This window comes from Gouania willdenowi, chromosome 20 (assembly GCF_900634775.1).
Source record: "Gouania willdenowi chromosome 20, fGouWil2.1, whole genome shotgun sequence".
In the NCBI taxonomy this organism is placed as follows: domain Eukaryota; kingdom Metazoa; phylum Chordata; class Actinopteri; order Blenniiformes; family Gobiesocidae; genus Gouania; species Gouania willdenowi.
The window spans coordinates 17,043,765-17,061,959 of record NC_041063.1 but is presented as its reverse complement, the minus strand read 5'-3'; the positions used below and the strand labels follow the sequence as shown (position 1 = coordinate 17,061,959).

General features: G+C 36.0%; 1 protein-coding gene across 2 annotated transcripts in view; it reads right to left on the bottom strand.

The window, feature by feature from the left end:
* Positions 1–17,482, bottom strand: part of vipr1b (vasoactive intestinal peptide receptor 1b) — a 62,612-nt gene extending 45,130 nt beyond the window's left edge. For both annotated transcript variants that reach the window (XM_028434713.1, XM_028434714.1), the window contains exons 1-2: positions 17,248–17,482; positions 3,145–3,235 (exon numbers count right to left, since the gene is read on the bottom strand). In XM_028434713.1, coding sequence (XP_028290514.1) covers positions 3,145–3,235; positions 17,248–17,307 — 151 coding nt within the window. In that variant the 5' untranslated portion in view covers positions 17,308–17,482. The remainder of the gene's footprint in view (positions 1–3,144; positions 3,236–17,247) is intronic.
* Between the last annotated feature and the right edge of the window lie 713 nt (positions 17,483–18,195).

Sequence of the window (18,195 nt, the reverse complement as noted above, 5' to 3'; positions counted from 1 at the left end):
AAATGACTTCAAAAAACAAAATGACAGAAGATGTACAAAGGGACAACAAAAATACACACATTTTCTTCAAGAACACACATCGACCACAAAAAATTTACACTAAATTACAACAACAAAAAGAAAATACACAAAATGGCTCACAAAACTCAGAAGACACATACAAATATGCACAAAAATGAAATAAAAACACAAAAAATGACAACAAAAACACACAAAGTGACTACAATAACACACAAAATGACAACAAAAACACACAGTAAAACAGTAAAAGACAGTAAAATAACACAAAAAAATACTAATTAAAAGCAAAAATACACAATATAACTCCAAAGACACACACGACAACAAAAAACACAAATTATTACACACAAAATTACCACAAACACCCATAAACCCTTTGTTTTGTTCCTCTATTAATGCTCATATTTTTCATTTCTCTAAATGCTGATATGATCACATTTTTGTGGCCCCTGCAGTGATAAAAGTTGCCCATCCCTGTTCTACCCACTTTTTGTTTTTTGTCCAACCTCGGTAGGTCTTACACAACTCTGTGGTGCAACGGATTGTTTGAGTGTAGGTGTAAGCCCAACATGCTGTGATCTCTCTAGTTTTATTGAGTATGTGGGTTTACGCACACACACACACTAATACTGAGCAAACTCAATTGGCCATAGATATGTTTGTGTGTCTCTGGAGGAATAATGGATTTAATATCAGAAAAAAAACTGAGAAACTCATTTAGATCCTGTGTTGTTTCACAGGAACTCGTGCAATGCAGAATAAGTCATTCACATCAAGCAGAGTGTCTCACAAATGCAAAGGCTGTAAATTCATTTACTTAGAATGTGGTGTCTTCTACTATACCTTCCTGTTACAGAAGCAGATAGTGAGGTAGAGAGATGAGAGTCATTCCAGAGATAAGGACAGTTTTAGTAGGTCTACATTATTATAGCAGGTGGAGATGTTAAACAGCTTGTCTGTGATTTCTCTGTCTCTTTTTTACGCCATAAATACAGCTAAGGCACTCTTACAATTGCCAAAAGTGACCTTTTTATGTAAAAGTCAAACACGGGAGCGTTACAGATTACCTCTGTGTGATCAATCTCAGTTGAAGTTGAATCATGAATTGTTTGTCTTTTATGAAAGTGTATTATGCAAAATGGTTCGCTCTTGTTTTCTATTTAGATGCTACACAAAGGTCATCATATGCATGACTGCTGCATAATGCTGGATTTATTCTATTAGATGTCTATCGACCAAAGCAATAGCGGTGGTTACTTATGCGCTTTTGATCAAGTCAGAGTTGAATATGAATTGATTCAAACTTTGTAATTTACTTTTTGAGTTCAGAATAGGTTTAAAGAGAAAAGTAGAAAAAGTAAGAGCAGACTTTTCTTCTTCTCTAGTTATGGACTTGTTAGTGTAAATTTACAAGTTTTTGACGACTTCATTTTTTAAGTGACAATGACAAGTCTATGACTTTTTATTTTTTCAAATACATGCGAATAAATAAACTAATAATTAAAACATATATATATATAGACATGGGACGAAAACCAACCAGAACTAAGTTTCTTTTTTGGAAAGTATCCGATAAAAACAACCTTTGTTGCGTGGAAGGCGGGACAAGCCGGTAAGTGATCCAATAGGAAGTTGACTATATCTGTAAAAGATGTAGTCCACTAACATTTTAACCTCATTTAGTTGACTGAAAAAATGACAAAAAATGTCCTGATGATTAAATTTGGACTAAAACTAAGTTAGTCAAAAGACTATGACTAAAACTATGTCAAAATTACACTTTTACACACTGTAATTTTAATTACACTTTTAATAATTTGATTGCTTCATAAATATGTGGTAACCAGGGTTGAGATCACATTATTGATAATTAATTACATTTATGTCGTAATTATAACTGTAATTGCAATTTTAAAAATCTGTTGCTGACATAATCGTAATGAAATTGTAATTGAGTTTAGATAATTGATTTTGTAATTGTAATTGCCAAAAAAAAAGTTAGTTATAATTTAACGCAATGGGGAACCATGTTCTACATACATATATTGAATAATCATTAAAATATAGTTCATATCAAGCTTTTTCACGTTACCACTGAAAAAAATTGAAATTGAGGGGTATACTGACAAAAAAGAAGGCTCAGACGCCCACACCAAAAATTTTAAAACCTATATTTTCATTAATTAGGAAGTCTAACAAGGAAACCAATGGATAGGAAATAAATTAGATGATAGATATTAGTTTTTAGTGTATTTTACAGCTGATTTAAGACCCATTATCATAATAACAAAAAGTTATTTATTTCAAGCTCAGTAATTGTGATTAATTGTAACTGAACTTTAGTAATTGAGAACGTAATTGTAACTGACTTCATGAGAATAAAAAAATGTAATTTAATTGTAATTGGAAAATTTTCTGGTCACTGTAAACGTAATTGAGTTGTAATTGAAAACCAAATTGTAAGGGAAATGTTAGGGTTGTTAAGTTGGACCCATAAACAAACACAACACCCAAAGTGTGGGTCGATGTGAATTTATTTAACAAAAAGTGTCCTCTTGGCTTGGCTTGATCCTGGTAGTGGCTCCAGAGCAGGCTCGGGTACGAGAGGAATAAAAGTCCAGAATCAAAAATAAAACTTGGCAAAACGCATAGACTTCAGGATAGCTCTAGAGCAGAAGTACCGCAGCATAGACGGAACAATCCAACGATGAGTGGAGGTGAGTCTGAGGCTTATGTATTGCAGTGATGAGTAATTGGAACCAGGTGTGCCTGCTCGGAGTCCACGCCCCACCAGGACCAAGCCTAAAAGAAAAACAAAGAGCCACAAGAGGGAAACAAAAACAGGCACATATGGCCAAAAACATACAGGAAAAATGTAATTGACTCCAACTCTGGTGGTGACTGACAAAGACCTCATACTTCAAACTTACTGTATTCTAAATTCAACCTCTGGAAACTATTAGGTCAGCACTTCTGTTTCATTATATCACTTCATCTATAAAGCCCCACACCATAAGAGCTTATCTCGCTCTTTATTTACTCGTGCTCTCACCCATTTCCTCTGAATAGCTCCCAGCACAGCCTAAATAGGCAGAGAGATGGCAATAAAATTTCAAGAATGACCTGAGGTTATGTTCCCAGAAGTGCTGTTTTCACATCGTTCTCTCTCCAGCTCGATCTCGTTCACCACGTCGCACATCTGCACAGAGATCACCTGAGGAGGAAACCAAACACTACTTTAAGGAGAAACATTTTTCGTTACGCACTAAAAAAAACACACAATCACAACATTGGAGTTACAGAATATATATATATATATATATATATATATATATATATATATATATATATATATATATATATATATATATATATATATAATGATAAATATTGTTGATATTTTTTTTTATTTTCTCGTTTGAATGAAAACTCTTTATAACATGACAGTAGGAATTGTTTTTGCTCGTGATTTACTGCCATTGTTTACTGTGGCGACAAAAGCAGACAAACGTGCTCTGACAGGTGCCAGTCCAAAGCTCAGTGAAGATGAAGAAGAACAGCGGCAGAGTTTGAGAAGGTCAGTGGAGATAAATGGAGAGACTGGGAAGCCGGAGATAAACAGAGTGTATTCATGAACTGCTAGTGTTAGAGCTTCACCCTTCACCAAGCTGCCTGAGTTACCGAAGTGACACGACTCCACGTAGTAAAGGTCACGATGAGAAGAGCACTGCAGCACACAGCTCATGATGTATTTACAATTGTACCCCTCTTGTTCTCTAATTGGTTCTAATGGATACCTTCATGGTGTCTTTCTCAGAGCTCAGTTGCTGAACGTGAAATGAACGCCATCAATCAAAAGTGCTTTTTATTCCTCGGCTGAGCACCTAAAAGATACCACATATCACCTGAGGCGAGGTAAACTCAGACAAGGATACGTCTCTAAACAACAGAAAAGGCACTCGTTTGAAAAAGAAGGAAACAACATTGAGGGTGCTATTTTGGTACCCTACATGCAGTAAGTACTGCTGGTTTCCATCAGACATTCTCCAGCGTAAACACGCCGTCAGACAAGGAAACATGGGACCAAGCAACTGAAAATCGAGTGAACATCTCTAGTGCATTGATAGTTTGAGGTGTTTTAAACCGAACAAATGTTTGTGGAAGTTATCTAGCAGGCATTTTGTAGGGTCGCAAACACTAAACATACACTAGGGGTGTGCATTGCCATGAATCTGACAATACTATTTGGCATGTCACGATACGATATATAACAATATATCAATGTATGGCAACTTATGGCGATATCAATAATTACAAATTTCACCTTTGCAAGTTTAGTCCATTTTTATAAAACTTTCTAGAACACGTAAATGGTAACTCACTATAATTCAAGTAACAATATCAAAAACAAGTGGTATCTACCTATAAAAGCAAGAGAGTTCTGTGTGTGCGTGTGCATGTTTGTGGAGTGAAAATCTCCCCGGCGCGGTGTCTGTTCGACCTGAAACTTTGTCAACGGCTTCCAAATATCACAAGTGTGTTCATCTGTTATTTTGGAGTAATTTGGTGATGCAAAACATTCAAAACGTTTATTTTAATTTGAAGATGAGGGCTCCATTTCGGTATTGAGCAAGTTATTGAGCGCTCTACTTCCGGTTCCGGGTCACCGGTTTATGACGTCACTGTGTCGCCGTTAACATTGTCAAATTACATTTTTCAAAAAAAGTTAAACTTTTGGTTCTACACCAGATTCTGATTCACTTAAATTCTTACACTCTTAGTTTAACAAGGTCTGATGTGGTTCACTGACACCTAGTGACTGTCCTTTATGTGCTATGCATATGTTAGCACAATTAAATGTTTTTTCTTCATAAAAAACATTATGAAAAAAAAACAAAACTATCCGGACATTTTTTGAATCGATACAATAATCGAGCAGTTAAATATCGCAATATATCGTGAATCGATTAAAGTATGAAAATAGCTATACACTGCACATCAGGGTTGGGGTCAATTGCATTTTTCAGTTACAATTACGTTTTCAATTATCCATGTTCAATTACAATTCAATTACAATTACAGTGACCAGCATTTTTTCAAATTACAATTAAAATACAATTTTTGTTATCCTCAGGAAGTCAAATACAATTACGTTCTCAATTGCTAAATTTCAATTACAATTAATCACAACTACTGAGCCTGTAATAAATAACCTAATAAAAGGTTCTAGGTTGGGGTACACCCTGGATAGAGCTACACACACGCACACACGCACACACGCACAGTTAAGCAGCTGTCATATTTTGTCTTTTTAAAAGCTAGAGTGATGCGAATATTACTGGAGGACGAGGATGGATCTCTGTGAAACAAAGCTTTGATTAAAGAGTTCTGGGAACTAGAAACGCTGCATGATGCTATTAAACCAGAAACACACCAAGTGTTACCTCAACAGTGTCTGGATCCTATGCTTCTTGTTAGTATTTCACCTCCAAAAGAAACCAGAGCACATTATCAATTAAAGACAAAAATAGATTGAGTTTCCACCCATGATTATTATTAAAACTGTCTTTTGTTGCAAACGGATATAGCGGATATTAGTATGAAAATAGCTACACCGCAAATGGGTGTGCTGAAGCAGGAGAGATTAAATACAAACTGGACAGTAGCTATCTAGGACTAGACATCCACTAAACGTTGTATGATAAGACTCTCAGAACATGCCCCAGCAGAAATCCCCATTATCCCTGGACTTTTTAAGACATAAAAACCTCTCTAAATGATTGGTTTAATAAAGGAAAAAGCCTCTTGAATAAAAGGGAAGACATTATTTAAATGAATTTGTTTGAGCAATTTAGTAACAGCAACTGTGTAGTCATTGAATTTGACAGCAAAAATCTCAAAGAGAGTTTGTAAAAAGCCGGTGGAAACGAAGGCAGGGAGCTCACACTGCCATTGCCTTACTTGCTCTCTCCCACTGAGGATGAGGTCGTCCTGACACCATCATAATCCACAAAACTTTGTTCACAGGATCTTAGCCCGGGAGTAATTACAGCAGAGGATGCAACGTCGTGCAGTGAGAGCAGCATCACTGGCAGGGGGGGGATTAAAACCCCCATCCACGTCTGTGCGGGATGACTTTGACGCAGCAGGAAACGTCCTGATGGTTAAACCCGTTAGTAACATTCATTTTGATTAGAATTGATTAAAGGGAGAGGTATCTTAAAGGAGAATAAGAAGAAGCCCTAAGATCAATGATTACTGTCGCCATAGTGAAGGTAATATATTCTGCAGCCAGCTTTATTGCTGAACTTTATCTTGGGTGCAACTGACTTCAGTGAATGTCATGGAAATGTGATCTGTTATTATCCCAGCACTATTTGATCAAGGAACTAATACATCTGATTAGTTATAAAAAATATATATGTATAAAAACAAATCCAAGTACAGCAAGAAAAATCGGATTTCTTCATCTTCCTTATTACTAAATGTGTCTTCTTCTATTCATTTACTTTTATTTAATGCCTATAATTCCTGATTATAAATGTGACTTTATATGTTATACTGTTATTATTGTTTTTTTATATGATTACATTGTACATAGTGTAATACATCCAGGAATAATATGAAGACTATTACATTCATTTAGTTGAGAAGAAGTATAGTGTAATACTCATTTGATTCAAGTTGAAACATTAATTAAAGGCTATATGTATGTATTTTGTTGGCTCTTTATAGGGGATTTGATAGGTGCTGAATAAATAATAACTCAGATGTGTTTGGGGACAGACCTCTGTTACACTGTAACCCTGCCAATGAGGGTTTCTGCATGAATGCACCAGAGAAGACATCTATGCATCTCTATCTGCTGGGTTCAGGAGTGCAATAACAAAGGGCTGAATCTACCGTCCACCTCAGACGCACTGCAGTCCGCATAGGGGGCACTCACTCCCTCACAGATGGATAATCACACACACGACTGCACTGAAGCACACCATTTGGAGAGACCGTTTAACTTTTATCAATTGCTTTTAAACATTTGGACAAAACTAATCATGTTTTACGGGACTGAGCAAAAGATGTAAACAAAAAGGTGGATTTGCTGCTCGAAAGTTTGAATTTATTTCTACCGTAAAGACACTCTTCATGGAATTCATTATTCCGAATTAGAGTGTTCTGCTTCATGGTTACATGGAAATAGTAATTCCAAATTGAGATTTACATGGAAAACAGGTTTATTCGGCTTCATTCAATTAGGGGTTTTAAAGGCTTCTGATTGGACAGGGGGCGAATGTGACGCATCACGTCTATTGGTAAGAACCACACAACAAATCTTTAATTTTTGGCTACAACATAGAAGAACACATAAGAACTGTGTTAACATTTATTTCGCTTGTAGTTTTGAAGCAGCAGCTCGACAATGACGTGCTGTTTCACTTTGGTCCGCTGAGCAGGAGAAGGAGATAGGAACTAATCACCGGTAAATAAAACCTAGTAAAATTCCGAAAAGCAATAACCAGGAATACATATTTGCTAACTGGTAAAGATAGTACCTCTAACAACCGGAATGGACCAGCCACCTAATTCAGATTTACTGTAACATGCATTAGGAATTAGATTTTTATTTGGAATCATTGACATCCTCTGAGAAGATTGCATTGTGGGATGTGGAGTCCAGTAGACAGATGCATAGAAGTATTTTTACTTCATTCTTATGGTGATTTTTAACAGAACTGGTGGAGCAAAAATAGTTGGACATGTCTTTATATTAACATTCATGAAAATATATCTATATCTAAATGTTAACCAGAAATCTGGGTAATTTAATTAAATCTGGTGTCATGTAATGTTGATGTGAATCAGACTTCAGACTCACAAATTAAAGGGGCAGTATTGTGAAAAAATCACTTTATAATGCTTTATTGCTATAGTGATATATATCCCTTTAGCCTCATGCAGAGGGCCAACGTTGAACGTTCCTGTTTCCTCCCTCCCTTGTTATTCCACATTTTGTAAAAAGTCAGCTCCAAAAGGGCGGGTTAGATTTTCCCCAGTACCTGACGTCACCTACAAGAAACTCCTCCTCCTGAAATGAATGTGAGCTCCTCCCTCTCAAACTAGCTCACAGCTAAAACAAACACTGCAGTTTAATATAGAATATACATTATACTTTATTGTCATATATGTAAAGCTAAATACACAAAATGTGTTATCTGCATTTAACCCCTCCCTGAGGAGCAGTGGGCAGCCACGTTGTAGAACCCAGGTTCCATTTTTAGTATCCATTACAATATATTGCCTCATGTCACCTTTGAATTCATCTGATGTGTTTTGGACCCAATGAGATGCAGCGGTTGGACAAAACAAATAATTCTCACCTTAAATGCACTATTCCTGTAGTTAATGGAGAAGAGTGACTTATCAGTTTGACATTCCGGTGAGTGTTTGAAGCAGCTGAATGACTCCGCTGCTGCTGGTGTGATAAACACACACTTTTCAAATGCAACAAGTTAGAAAAGCCAACATGATGTTGTATGTGTTCAGTAGGGATGCAACGATTCACTCAACTCCCGATACGATTAAATTCGCTTCACGATACTGGGTTCACGATACGATTCTCTCACAATTTATTTTACAAAATGGGACTGTTGACAAATGATGATTGAAAAATATTCCTTTATTTTTTGGGGGAAAAAAACTTGAAAATACTGTACTATTTTCCTTTTATATTTCATTGTCAAAAGAATCCCTTGATAAACTATTCAAAACAATGCAATTTAACTAAAAAATAAATCTTAAATGAAATAAATAAAGAAATAATACAAATGAAGAAGAAACCTATTAATTTAAATTCTGGTTCTATAATAAACAATGCAAAAATGCATAATCGTTCTTTTTCTTTTTAAAGGTGCAACTGAAAATGTATTTTGTGCCTTAACAATTGGACTTCAAAAAAAAAAAAAAAAACAGTCATTGCCCTGTATTTCCGTCAGATATTTGTTTGAACCAGCAGAGGGCGCTGGTAACCCAGTGGTCGGTTGCCATGCAAATATTCTGTGCAGTGAAGAAGAGATGCTATGCTAGCAGACAGAGCTAATAGAAAAACATGACTTTTACAGATATTCACGTAATATTACAGATATTTCTTTCAGTGCTAAAGGGGTAAGGAATCATTTATGAACATATATAAGAGTAGAAGGCGGCCAGAAATAAAGTAGTAGCAGATTCCGCCCGCCGCCTCAGCATTTGGACAAGAGAAGGCTGTTTAAAAAAAGTACTGCGATTCAATTTTAAATCTACAACGCACTGTTTTGTGGATAAATCCAAAGTACAAAAAGAAAAACTAATGATTAAACTATAAATAAAATCTACAGTAAAGAAACTATTGAGAAGATCTAAATCTTAAACGATGCAACCGTCACAAGACAGTCAGTGTTTTATCCTTCAGCCAAAACAGCAGAAGGCAAGATCGCCTGCAGAGATACCTATAGCATGAAGTAGGGATGCACGATTTTGACAAAAATCCTAATTGTGATTTTGCTGACAGATATTGCGATTGCGATTCGATTTACGATTTTAAAAAAAAATTCTACATTTAAATGCATATGTTTTTTTATTTTTTCCCGAATTCCGTGTTTTACACATACATTTTTTCAGAAAATATTAGTTTCTTCTGTGAGGAAACAAAGTAAATACTAATGAATAAAAAACCCATAATTTGACAAAAATGTATGTCATAATTAAAGTAAGACAATTAAAAGGAAGATATAAGTTGTACTGTGAGGAAACAAAATGAATACTAAAAAAAAGAAAACTAAACAAAAACGTATGTCAAAAATAAAAATGTAATTTAAAATAATGAGTAAGATACAATTAAAACGTAAATATAAGTTGTACTGACATGGATTATTCTGACTGCTCCTTTTTACTTATTCATGTCATATAAAGATGTATGAGAGCAGCATTAATGTCACTCAATCCCCCCTCAGGGATCAATGGTTTACTGAATCTGATCAGGTTTATTGATTAAGTTTGCATCAACCTAATTTAAATTAACCTAATTTAATTGATCCTGATGACATCATTCAAGACTGTAATGATTAAACAAAAATAAATGGATGCAAGGATGCATCAGTTATTTCACCACTAGGGGCCAGAGTAATTTAAAGTACAAGAAGTAATCATTAATTTATTATGTTTAAGACTTTACTACTACTTTTTTTGGTAGTTTATAAGGTGATGTTTGAAACGGCCAAGATGGAGAAGATGAGAGCGGGAAGGACATTTCCACATTAAAAAAAAAAAACACGTCCTTTGCTTGACGGCGTTTCAACACGATTCTGTCCATTTCCGCATTCAACAGCAGATTCCGTTTTCATTGGTTGATTCCATGATTTCGTTAATGAGAATTTTATAGGGCCCTAGTGTTGTTGTTGTTAACACACTCAACTGAGGGGTAACTGAGACTTGCTGTAGCGCATACAAGCATGTGTCCTGTAACCATCCCTGATTGGCCAGCAGCCCAGGAAGGCGGTTCTCTGCAATTCTGATTGGCAAACATATATATCACTCAAATGATGGAGACGGAAGACAAAACCTCCAGCATCTGAGGTTACGTTATCGCAGTAGTGAAAACCTCAATTTCAATGCGATTAAGGTTACTGTTTAGTTTAGTTTTATTTCAAGCACACAATGAAAAAGTGTACAGTATGTACAACATAAGACAATAATCCAAAGAAAACAGAAAATTCATCACTGCTCCAAAAGGAGTGGGATGAAGTTTAACATCCCAATAGCTTACTTCCTTTGGTTTTGTCTACTTTTTAACACAAGCACATCTCTCTTTATACAGTCAAACAATATGTTAACAACAAAACATTCCAGCAAAACCAACTAATTTCCTTCATTTTTATAACGTTTAAAATTCATTTCTTTAAATCTTTTCCTAACTTGTTTCATATTTGGACATTCCTTGAGCTGCTCATTTAAGCTGTTCCATCCCTTGTACGGAAACACAAAAACCTTTCTTCCTACTGTGTACCATCTGTATTACGAAATTTAGTTTTCCTTGCAACATATACCCTCCTTCCCTCTGAGTAAATAACTTTTGTACATTTTTAGGTAAATCTTTGCCCTATATGGAATTTGTACAGTCTGCAAATCAACCAGATCTTTAAATTTTAATAATTTGGACTCTAAATTTGGACAAAAAATGTGTTTGTCTGTTCCCTATAACCCGCCCCATGGATGATCCTTAAAGCTCGCTTCTGTAAAATGACGAGTGGCTGAACTGTTGCTGTGTATTTGTTTCCCCAAACTTCTGCACAATAAGTAAAATATGGCAAGACTAGTGAACAATATAATAATCATTCAGCATTAGCATGAAGTGCTTAAAATGTGCCAATATTATCAAGAGTGTACCCTGAGGATAGCTCCAGTGGGGAATAAATCACATTGTCAGTTCCACGCTACACAGATGATAAGTGGACCTCCGCAAAGCTTTAGGAACGCACACATACACAGTGTCTTAGTGAGCCAAACATTACATAAATACCAGCCGGCTTCATTTGTGCAGCACTCATCATGGGTGGTGCTTCTCTGTCATTTCATACAGCTGTTGGCTTTTATTTGAGACAACAATCACATTTTGAAATAGAAAAAGCTGGTGGAAACATTAATGATAGATAGAGTGTTGTGTTCATATCAGTGGAGAACAACAAAGACAACGTTGTTACGCTGTTAGCCCCTTGAGCAAAGTGAGTTTAACATTCAGGGGCAGATTTACTGAAGGTTTAGTGGTAATAAATGGTGTGCAAACATCACTCCACGTGATAATAAGCTGTACAAACCTTATGGAATCAGGAGTGTGCTGCTGCTGCTGCACGTCGCAATGCGCCCTTAATCCATTTAGCGCGTTTCCCTCTAATGAATATGTGTAATAGGCGGAGCTCACAAGGGGAGCAAAAATCTGGGAGGAGGACATGCAAATAAATTAATGCAGTGGGCGCAATCAAATGAATCAAACCAGGAACTGTTTGCGGTGATTGTTTTAGCACAAGAAAATAATACGACGGACAAGCAGGTGCAAACATACACGCAGAGATCATTGCTGTAGTAAATGTTGACACACAACACAGCGCAGTTGAAGGCTCCAGCTAACCTTTCTAGTATAAGAAAATAATTCAAATAAAACAATAGTCAATCTTAAAGCTGTACTACCTGATTCTTGAACCATGACAGAGGGGCATGGCTGAATTTGAACCGTAAATCCCGTCCCCCACTCTGATAATCCCTCCCAGTATCCTCCTACCACAGAAGTGCACAAAATGGTGCACAAGAGCTGAACGTGCGCTACCGGTAAAACACGTCACCACCCAAAAGGATGCACACAAAAAATAGGAAAATGGAACATTAGATTAACTGTTTAGTAGGAAAACAGCCATTTGCGCGTCCAAAGTTAGTCCAAGACTGAAAACAAGTTTGTACCGTGCACGCGCTTCACTATATATCGCGGCAGTCAATGAGGAGGCTCCTTGGTGGGCTCTGCTCACCCCTCCTTTCTCTAAATCCTATGATTTAGAGGGGGTGACCACCAAGATTTTGTCTTCTGGGGTTTTATTAACTAAAATAATGAATTATAAGGCACAGGCAGCATGCAGACATCCAATTTTTTTAAGAAATGATTACTTTTACAATATACTATATGAAGCTAATAAAAATCTTTTTTTTTTTTTTTTTTTTTTTAATTAAAGAAAATAAATTGAGTACCCCAGCTTTAACAGCCACTGAATGAGAAAATAAAGAGTGAGTAAAGTGTGTGTGTGTGTGTGTGTGTGTGAGGGAGAGAAAAAGCTTCACAACTGCAGCGGTACACTGGTGGTCTGGTGAAGCTGCTGCTGTCCAGAGCTCTGTCGCTATGGACGCAACGCTCCAGTGATGTTTTGACCATCAAACTCTCGTGTCGCGTTGATGGACGGAGCATCAGGCCAGAATCAGCTGATCAGATGCGTAATTTACGCAGTAATGGCATATGAGCGTGTAGTGACAAAGCACTACTCAGGAGGTCAAACCTGATGGATGATGATCAGTAGATCATCTTAAAATGGTGCTGATTGACAGACTGTGTTGCTGTATTAACTCAGATCAATGGCGTCAACAGATCAATGGGACGGTTTCTGTCCAAATCTGCCTATTTTTCATGGACTGATCAGAGCAAAGTTATAGGACCTGATGAAGATTAGGTTTTGAAGTTGTTGTTTAAAAAAAACCAAAACATTTTATTTGTTTATTTCATTTTCTGCACTATTAAATGTTTGTGCAGCAGACAGAGAAGTCAAGCTGCCTCCATTTAAACTTCGTTAACATCTCCACAATAAACGAGCAAAATGCTCATTAAAATGGGGCGGTCTGCACCACTTCTGCATGTGAGCTAATCATTGCTGCAATCTTACTGAATTCCTCACAGCAGGTGAGTTAATCTATTACACAGTAAATCAGTGTTTTGTTTGCAAATCATAGGGCATCCACCTTGTGCATTGCAAACTGAACTGTACAGTAAATCACTTAGTAAATAGACTACTCGTGAAACGTTTAGTAATTCAGTCATCATTATTAATGTAACATGTACCGTTTTATCACTTTCTTCTAAGTACAACTACCTTAGAGAAACAATGAGATTATTTGATGTAATTGTTCAAATAATATAATTAAAAAAAGATTAAATCTCATTTGAATTTCTTCAGTTCTCATCAAACAAGTACCGTAACAATCACAAATCTCTTGAAATAACACAAAAATACTGACCAGAGAATGCAAGAAGAAGAAATATTTTAAAAGTATCAACATATTTACCAATTAAAACATGGATTTTTGCAGTAGCAGGATTAAATTTGATTCCTCCTCAGGTAAAATTTGCCTTTTTTGCTTAACGCTCACCATCTACCTCCTGCTTTAAACAGGAGACGGTCACGGGAAGAAAAATGCACAATCTCAAGCCTCATGTAAACACACATGTGTCTCTGACATCTCTCTCCCTGTCAGTCAGCATTGTTAATCAGTTAGTGTGTTCGTTTTTTTTTTATTTTACCTTTGATCATCTTTACTTAGTACTGGAATTAAATAAACTTGAATTTGAATCCACTTCTGCTCCGCCACACCCTGATACACATTTCGCTGGTGTACAGTATATGGAAGCGGGGACAGAAGATTAAAAATGTAATGGTTTCAGATTGTTCATCTTTAAAAAAAAAAACAAAAAACAGCAGCTGTCAGTGCTTTCTCTGTGCAGTCTTTTGAATTATTGGGGTTATTCTTGGAAAAAAAATATCAAGTTCAGGAGTTGAAAATAAACAGAAAGAGAAGTAGAAGAGAACAGAAAAATGTTGGTTGCAACCACAGCATGCTGCTTCTACAATGAATGGATGTCTGTGAGTACTCTCATTGTGTCAGTTGGGGATCTGTGCAAGAAGAGAAAGTCATTACTGTCCAGCAGCTTTATCCATCACATCGCATCTACATAGAGTGAAAGACACTCACACTATCATGTGTTTTACCCTCAGCAATTCATTTTCTCACAAGGGTTTGTTATTGTAATGTATAGTCGATACTGAAAATAACAACTGGTGACAACTGAAGATAGGTGGGGCTGATCTAAGCTTGCAGAGTTGGATGAGGATGCCACACAGATCAAGACACTCACACACACCCATTCATTCCTATAGAAAATTGATGAACTCTAGTAATGCTAATTTACATGTTTTTCATAGTGTAAAGAAACAAATACAAAAAGAAAACCTATGAGAGCACAAGGAGAACATAAGAACAACTCCACACAAACAGGTCTCAACACCACCAGGAAACTTAACATCAACTTAACATACTATTCAAAAAGAAGACAAAATGAATCTCAGTGGAACCATTACATGGAAGTCGAGTGAAACTTCAAAGGAACCATCAAAGGCGATCAGCAGAACTCCACTGACGAAGACTGGCAGTTGACAGTCGAAACATGTCAGGAGATTAAAAAAAATCCTGAAAAACCTTATCTGAATAAACAAAACATCAACTATACATACTATTTAAAAATAAAACAAAAAGAATCTCAATATTACATGGAAGTCAGGTAAAACTTCAAAGGAACCATCAAAAACGATCAGCAGAACTCCACTAACGACAACTGGCAGTTGACAGCCGAAAAACCTTGTCTGATTAAACAAAACCTCAACTTAACACACCTGGAAACTTCTAACTGTGAGGCAAAGGTTTTCATTTATTCCCATTCATAGCTGTGAAAGAAGCCATACCGTGACAAAAATCACCGGATTATCCCTGCTAATATCTTAATCCTGCTTGTATTCACTTTTCTGAAATACTGACAGAGGCAAACTTCTTCTCTGAGAGATACGAGAGCATCGATACTCCTTGTGTTAAGAAGATACGGGGCAGAACATCATTGACATTTTCAAACACAAGAAGACAATGGACAAAGCAGCTAGGGTTAGCAGTAGTGCATGGGGGTGTCTAATGAAAAGATCAAATCAAGTAGACAATCAAGACGGTGTTATTTATTCTGCCGGTTGGGGGCTTTTGCTTTGGGCGTGACGCTTAATGAATATTGATTTTTCTAAAGATTTGTCCAATTAAAAAAAGATACAGGGAGCATCAATTACAGGCAGTACACGCAGGGCAGATTTAAAACTCCCTGCAGAGAAGCACCGCGTCACAGAAAGGGATCAGCGTACCATTGTCTAAAGCTTGTCTGTTGAATTAAATAAACTTGAACCTTAGGGGCACTACAGATCTCCCGCAGTTAAGTTGTATGAGCATATTTAATTAAATAGACATTAATGAATCATCTATTGAAGATTATTTTGTGGAGACATGCCAATATGTCATCAAATCCTTGATATCAAAAACAAGTTTCCCCCCAATTGAAGGAATGCTTATATTTTGTTTATTTAGAAGTTGTTGCACTTTAAACCTGATTTATAGTTTACAACAAACTAAAGTAGCAATGTTTGATTGTCTATTGGTAAAAATGGATTAGAAGGATTTTATATATATATATTTTTTTTAAAAAAAAGATCTGATAGAGAAGAAAAAGTGCATTCCAAAACAACAAACCTTTATTTTAATGATTATGATCTTTTACACATACCTGAGAATCACTATAATAAGAAGCTCTAGTGGTTTTTTTTTTTTTTTACTTCTTACTGAAATATAAGAATAACTTCTTTAGGAAAAGTGTGCAGATTTGAAGCATAAAGAACGTGCTTCTGAAGTCACCATTGATGGTGAATTTATTGTGATGTGTTCCGCTGCTCTTCATCATTCAAACATGATTTCCAATGTGCAAAGTGACCTCAATTTCCCCTTATATAACTCAGTTTGAATCTCGTTTTGCTGCAGTGAAAATGTACCCTCACTTGCAATGACTCATCTCAGAAAAAAAAGGATGCAAAACTCAATATTTAGAGAGGATGAGCCAAGTTAGCAATTAAACACTTGTTTACATGAAAGTTTACAGCAAAAAGTGCCTCATGTGATGAAGAAGGAACCATCTGCCATCACATTCCCAACCATTAAACCCACAAAATAATGAATAAAACATTCACACTAGAGGTGGGCAATATATTGTGATTCAAGATATATTAAGTTATCTATTTTGGTGATCGAGAAAATGTATTTCAGAGCTTATTTTTGCATTAAAATACTTGTTTTAGGAGTTGCTGCTTTTGTTACTTCTCAGAACAGCATGAAAAGCTCAGTTAGATGGATTTTCTTCACCTAAACATTTCACCCTACAGAACTCACTCACACATGCTGTCCCTTATATGACAAAAAGACATAAGTGGCACTTATTGTGCAGCTGTTTGTTAATAAATGTGCCTGTGTGGCATTTTGTATCGGCAAATTTAACCCTGAATTGTCTTTCTGGTCATACTTTTATTGAGTTAAAAAGATCAAGATTAATATCGCATATTGTCATTTTGAGAAAAAATACTGAAATTTGAGTTTTGGTCCATATTGCCCAGCCCTAATTCACACACAAAAATAGTTTAAAAAAAAGGAAAAAAAAGTCTTGGAAAATGCGTGTTCAAGAGACTAAATAAATGAAGATATTTTGCATAATAAAAGCTAAAAGAAGTTCTATGATTAAAAACAAAAAAAAAAAAAAAAAAAAAAACTTTGTTTCCATCTATTTTGCAGTGTGATATAAATCAGTCTTACTTTAGGCAGAGATCCGAGCAGCAGCAGCAGCAGCAGAGGAAGCAGCTGTGATGCCTCCATCCTTTTTCTTCACTTGTGAACCTTTTCTTTTCCTTTTTGGACACGAAGTCAAACAACAGCAGCCTTGAGTCAACGTGTGTGTGAGTGTGTGTATGTGTGCTGGAAGCGACGCGTCTGGTGTGGGTGTGTGTGTGGGGTGGGGGGATGAGCAGATCGAGGCTCCACCCGCGCACACCGCGCACACCGCCAGTCACACCCGGTGTCGCACCGACGCTGCTGAAGGTGTAAATCACAGGACAATTAATTATTCCCACTGTCACCAGTGTTTCCTCCTTATAAACCCCTCCCCACCAGCACTGGATCATTTTATGACCTTATCTTTATTCTACCTTTTGTATTTGAGGCATTTACCTAATTTTATTTATTTATTTATTTATTTATTTATTTATTTATTTTTTAAGTCCCTTGGCACAAAGAATGGTTCTTAAACTTTTTGAGTTAAAAATCATGCCAAAACCTCACAAACTAGCGTTGGGGAGAATTATTATTGTAATTGCGTAATTGATAATTAATTACTTATTGGTTTATTTAACATGGACAGTGTACATTAATATCCATACAGAAAATGTACAAGATTGAGCCATATGCCTATTTTTCATCTGTAGTCCCTGGACTAGATGCCCACACCAAAAATATTAAAACCTATCTTTTCACTGAGTAGGAACCAATATATATGAAAGAAATTAAATGATAGATATTCGTTTTAAGTGTATTTTATTAGCTTATTTAGGACTCGTTATCATAAGAGATGCTAACAGAAAACTAACAGAAGAGGAAGGTTAAATTGTATTAGGTTATTTATAGCAGGCTCAGTAATTGTGATTAATTGTAATTGAATTTTATTGATTGACAAAATAATGTAATTAACTTTCTGAGAATAAAAAAAAC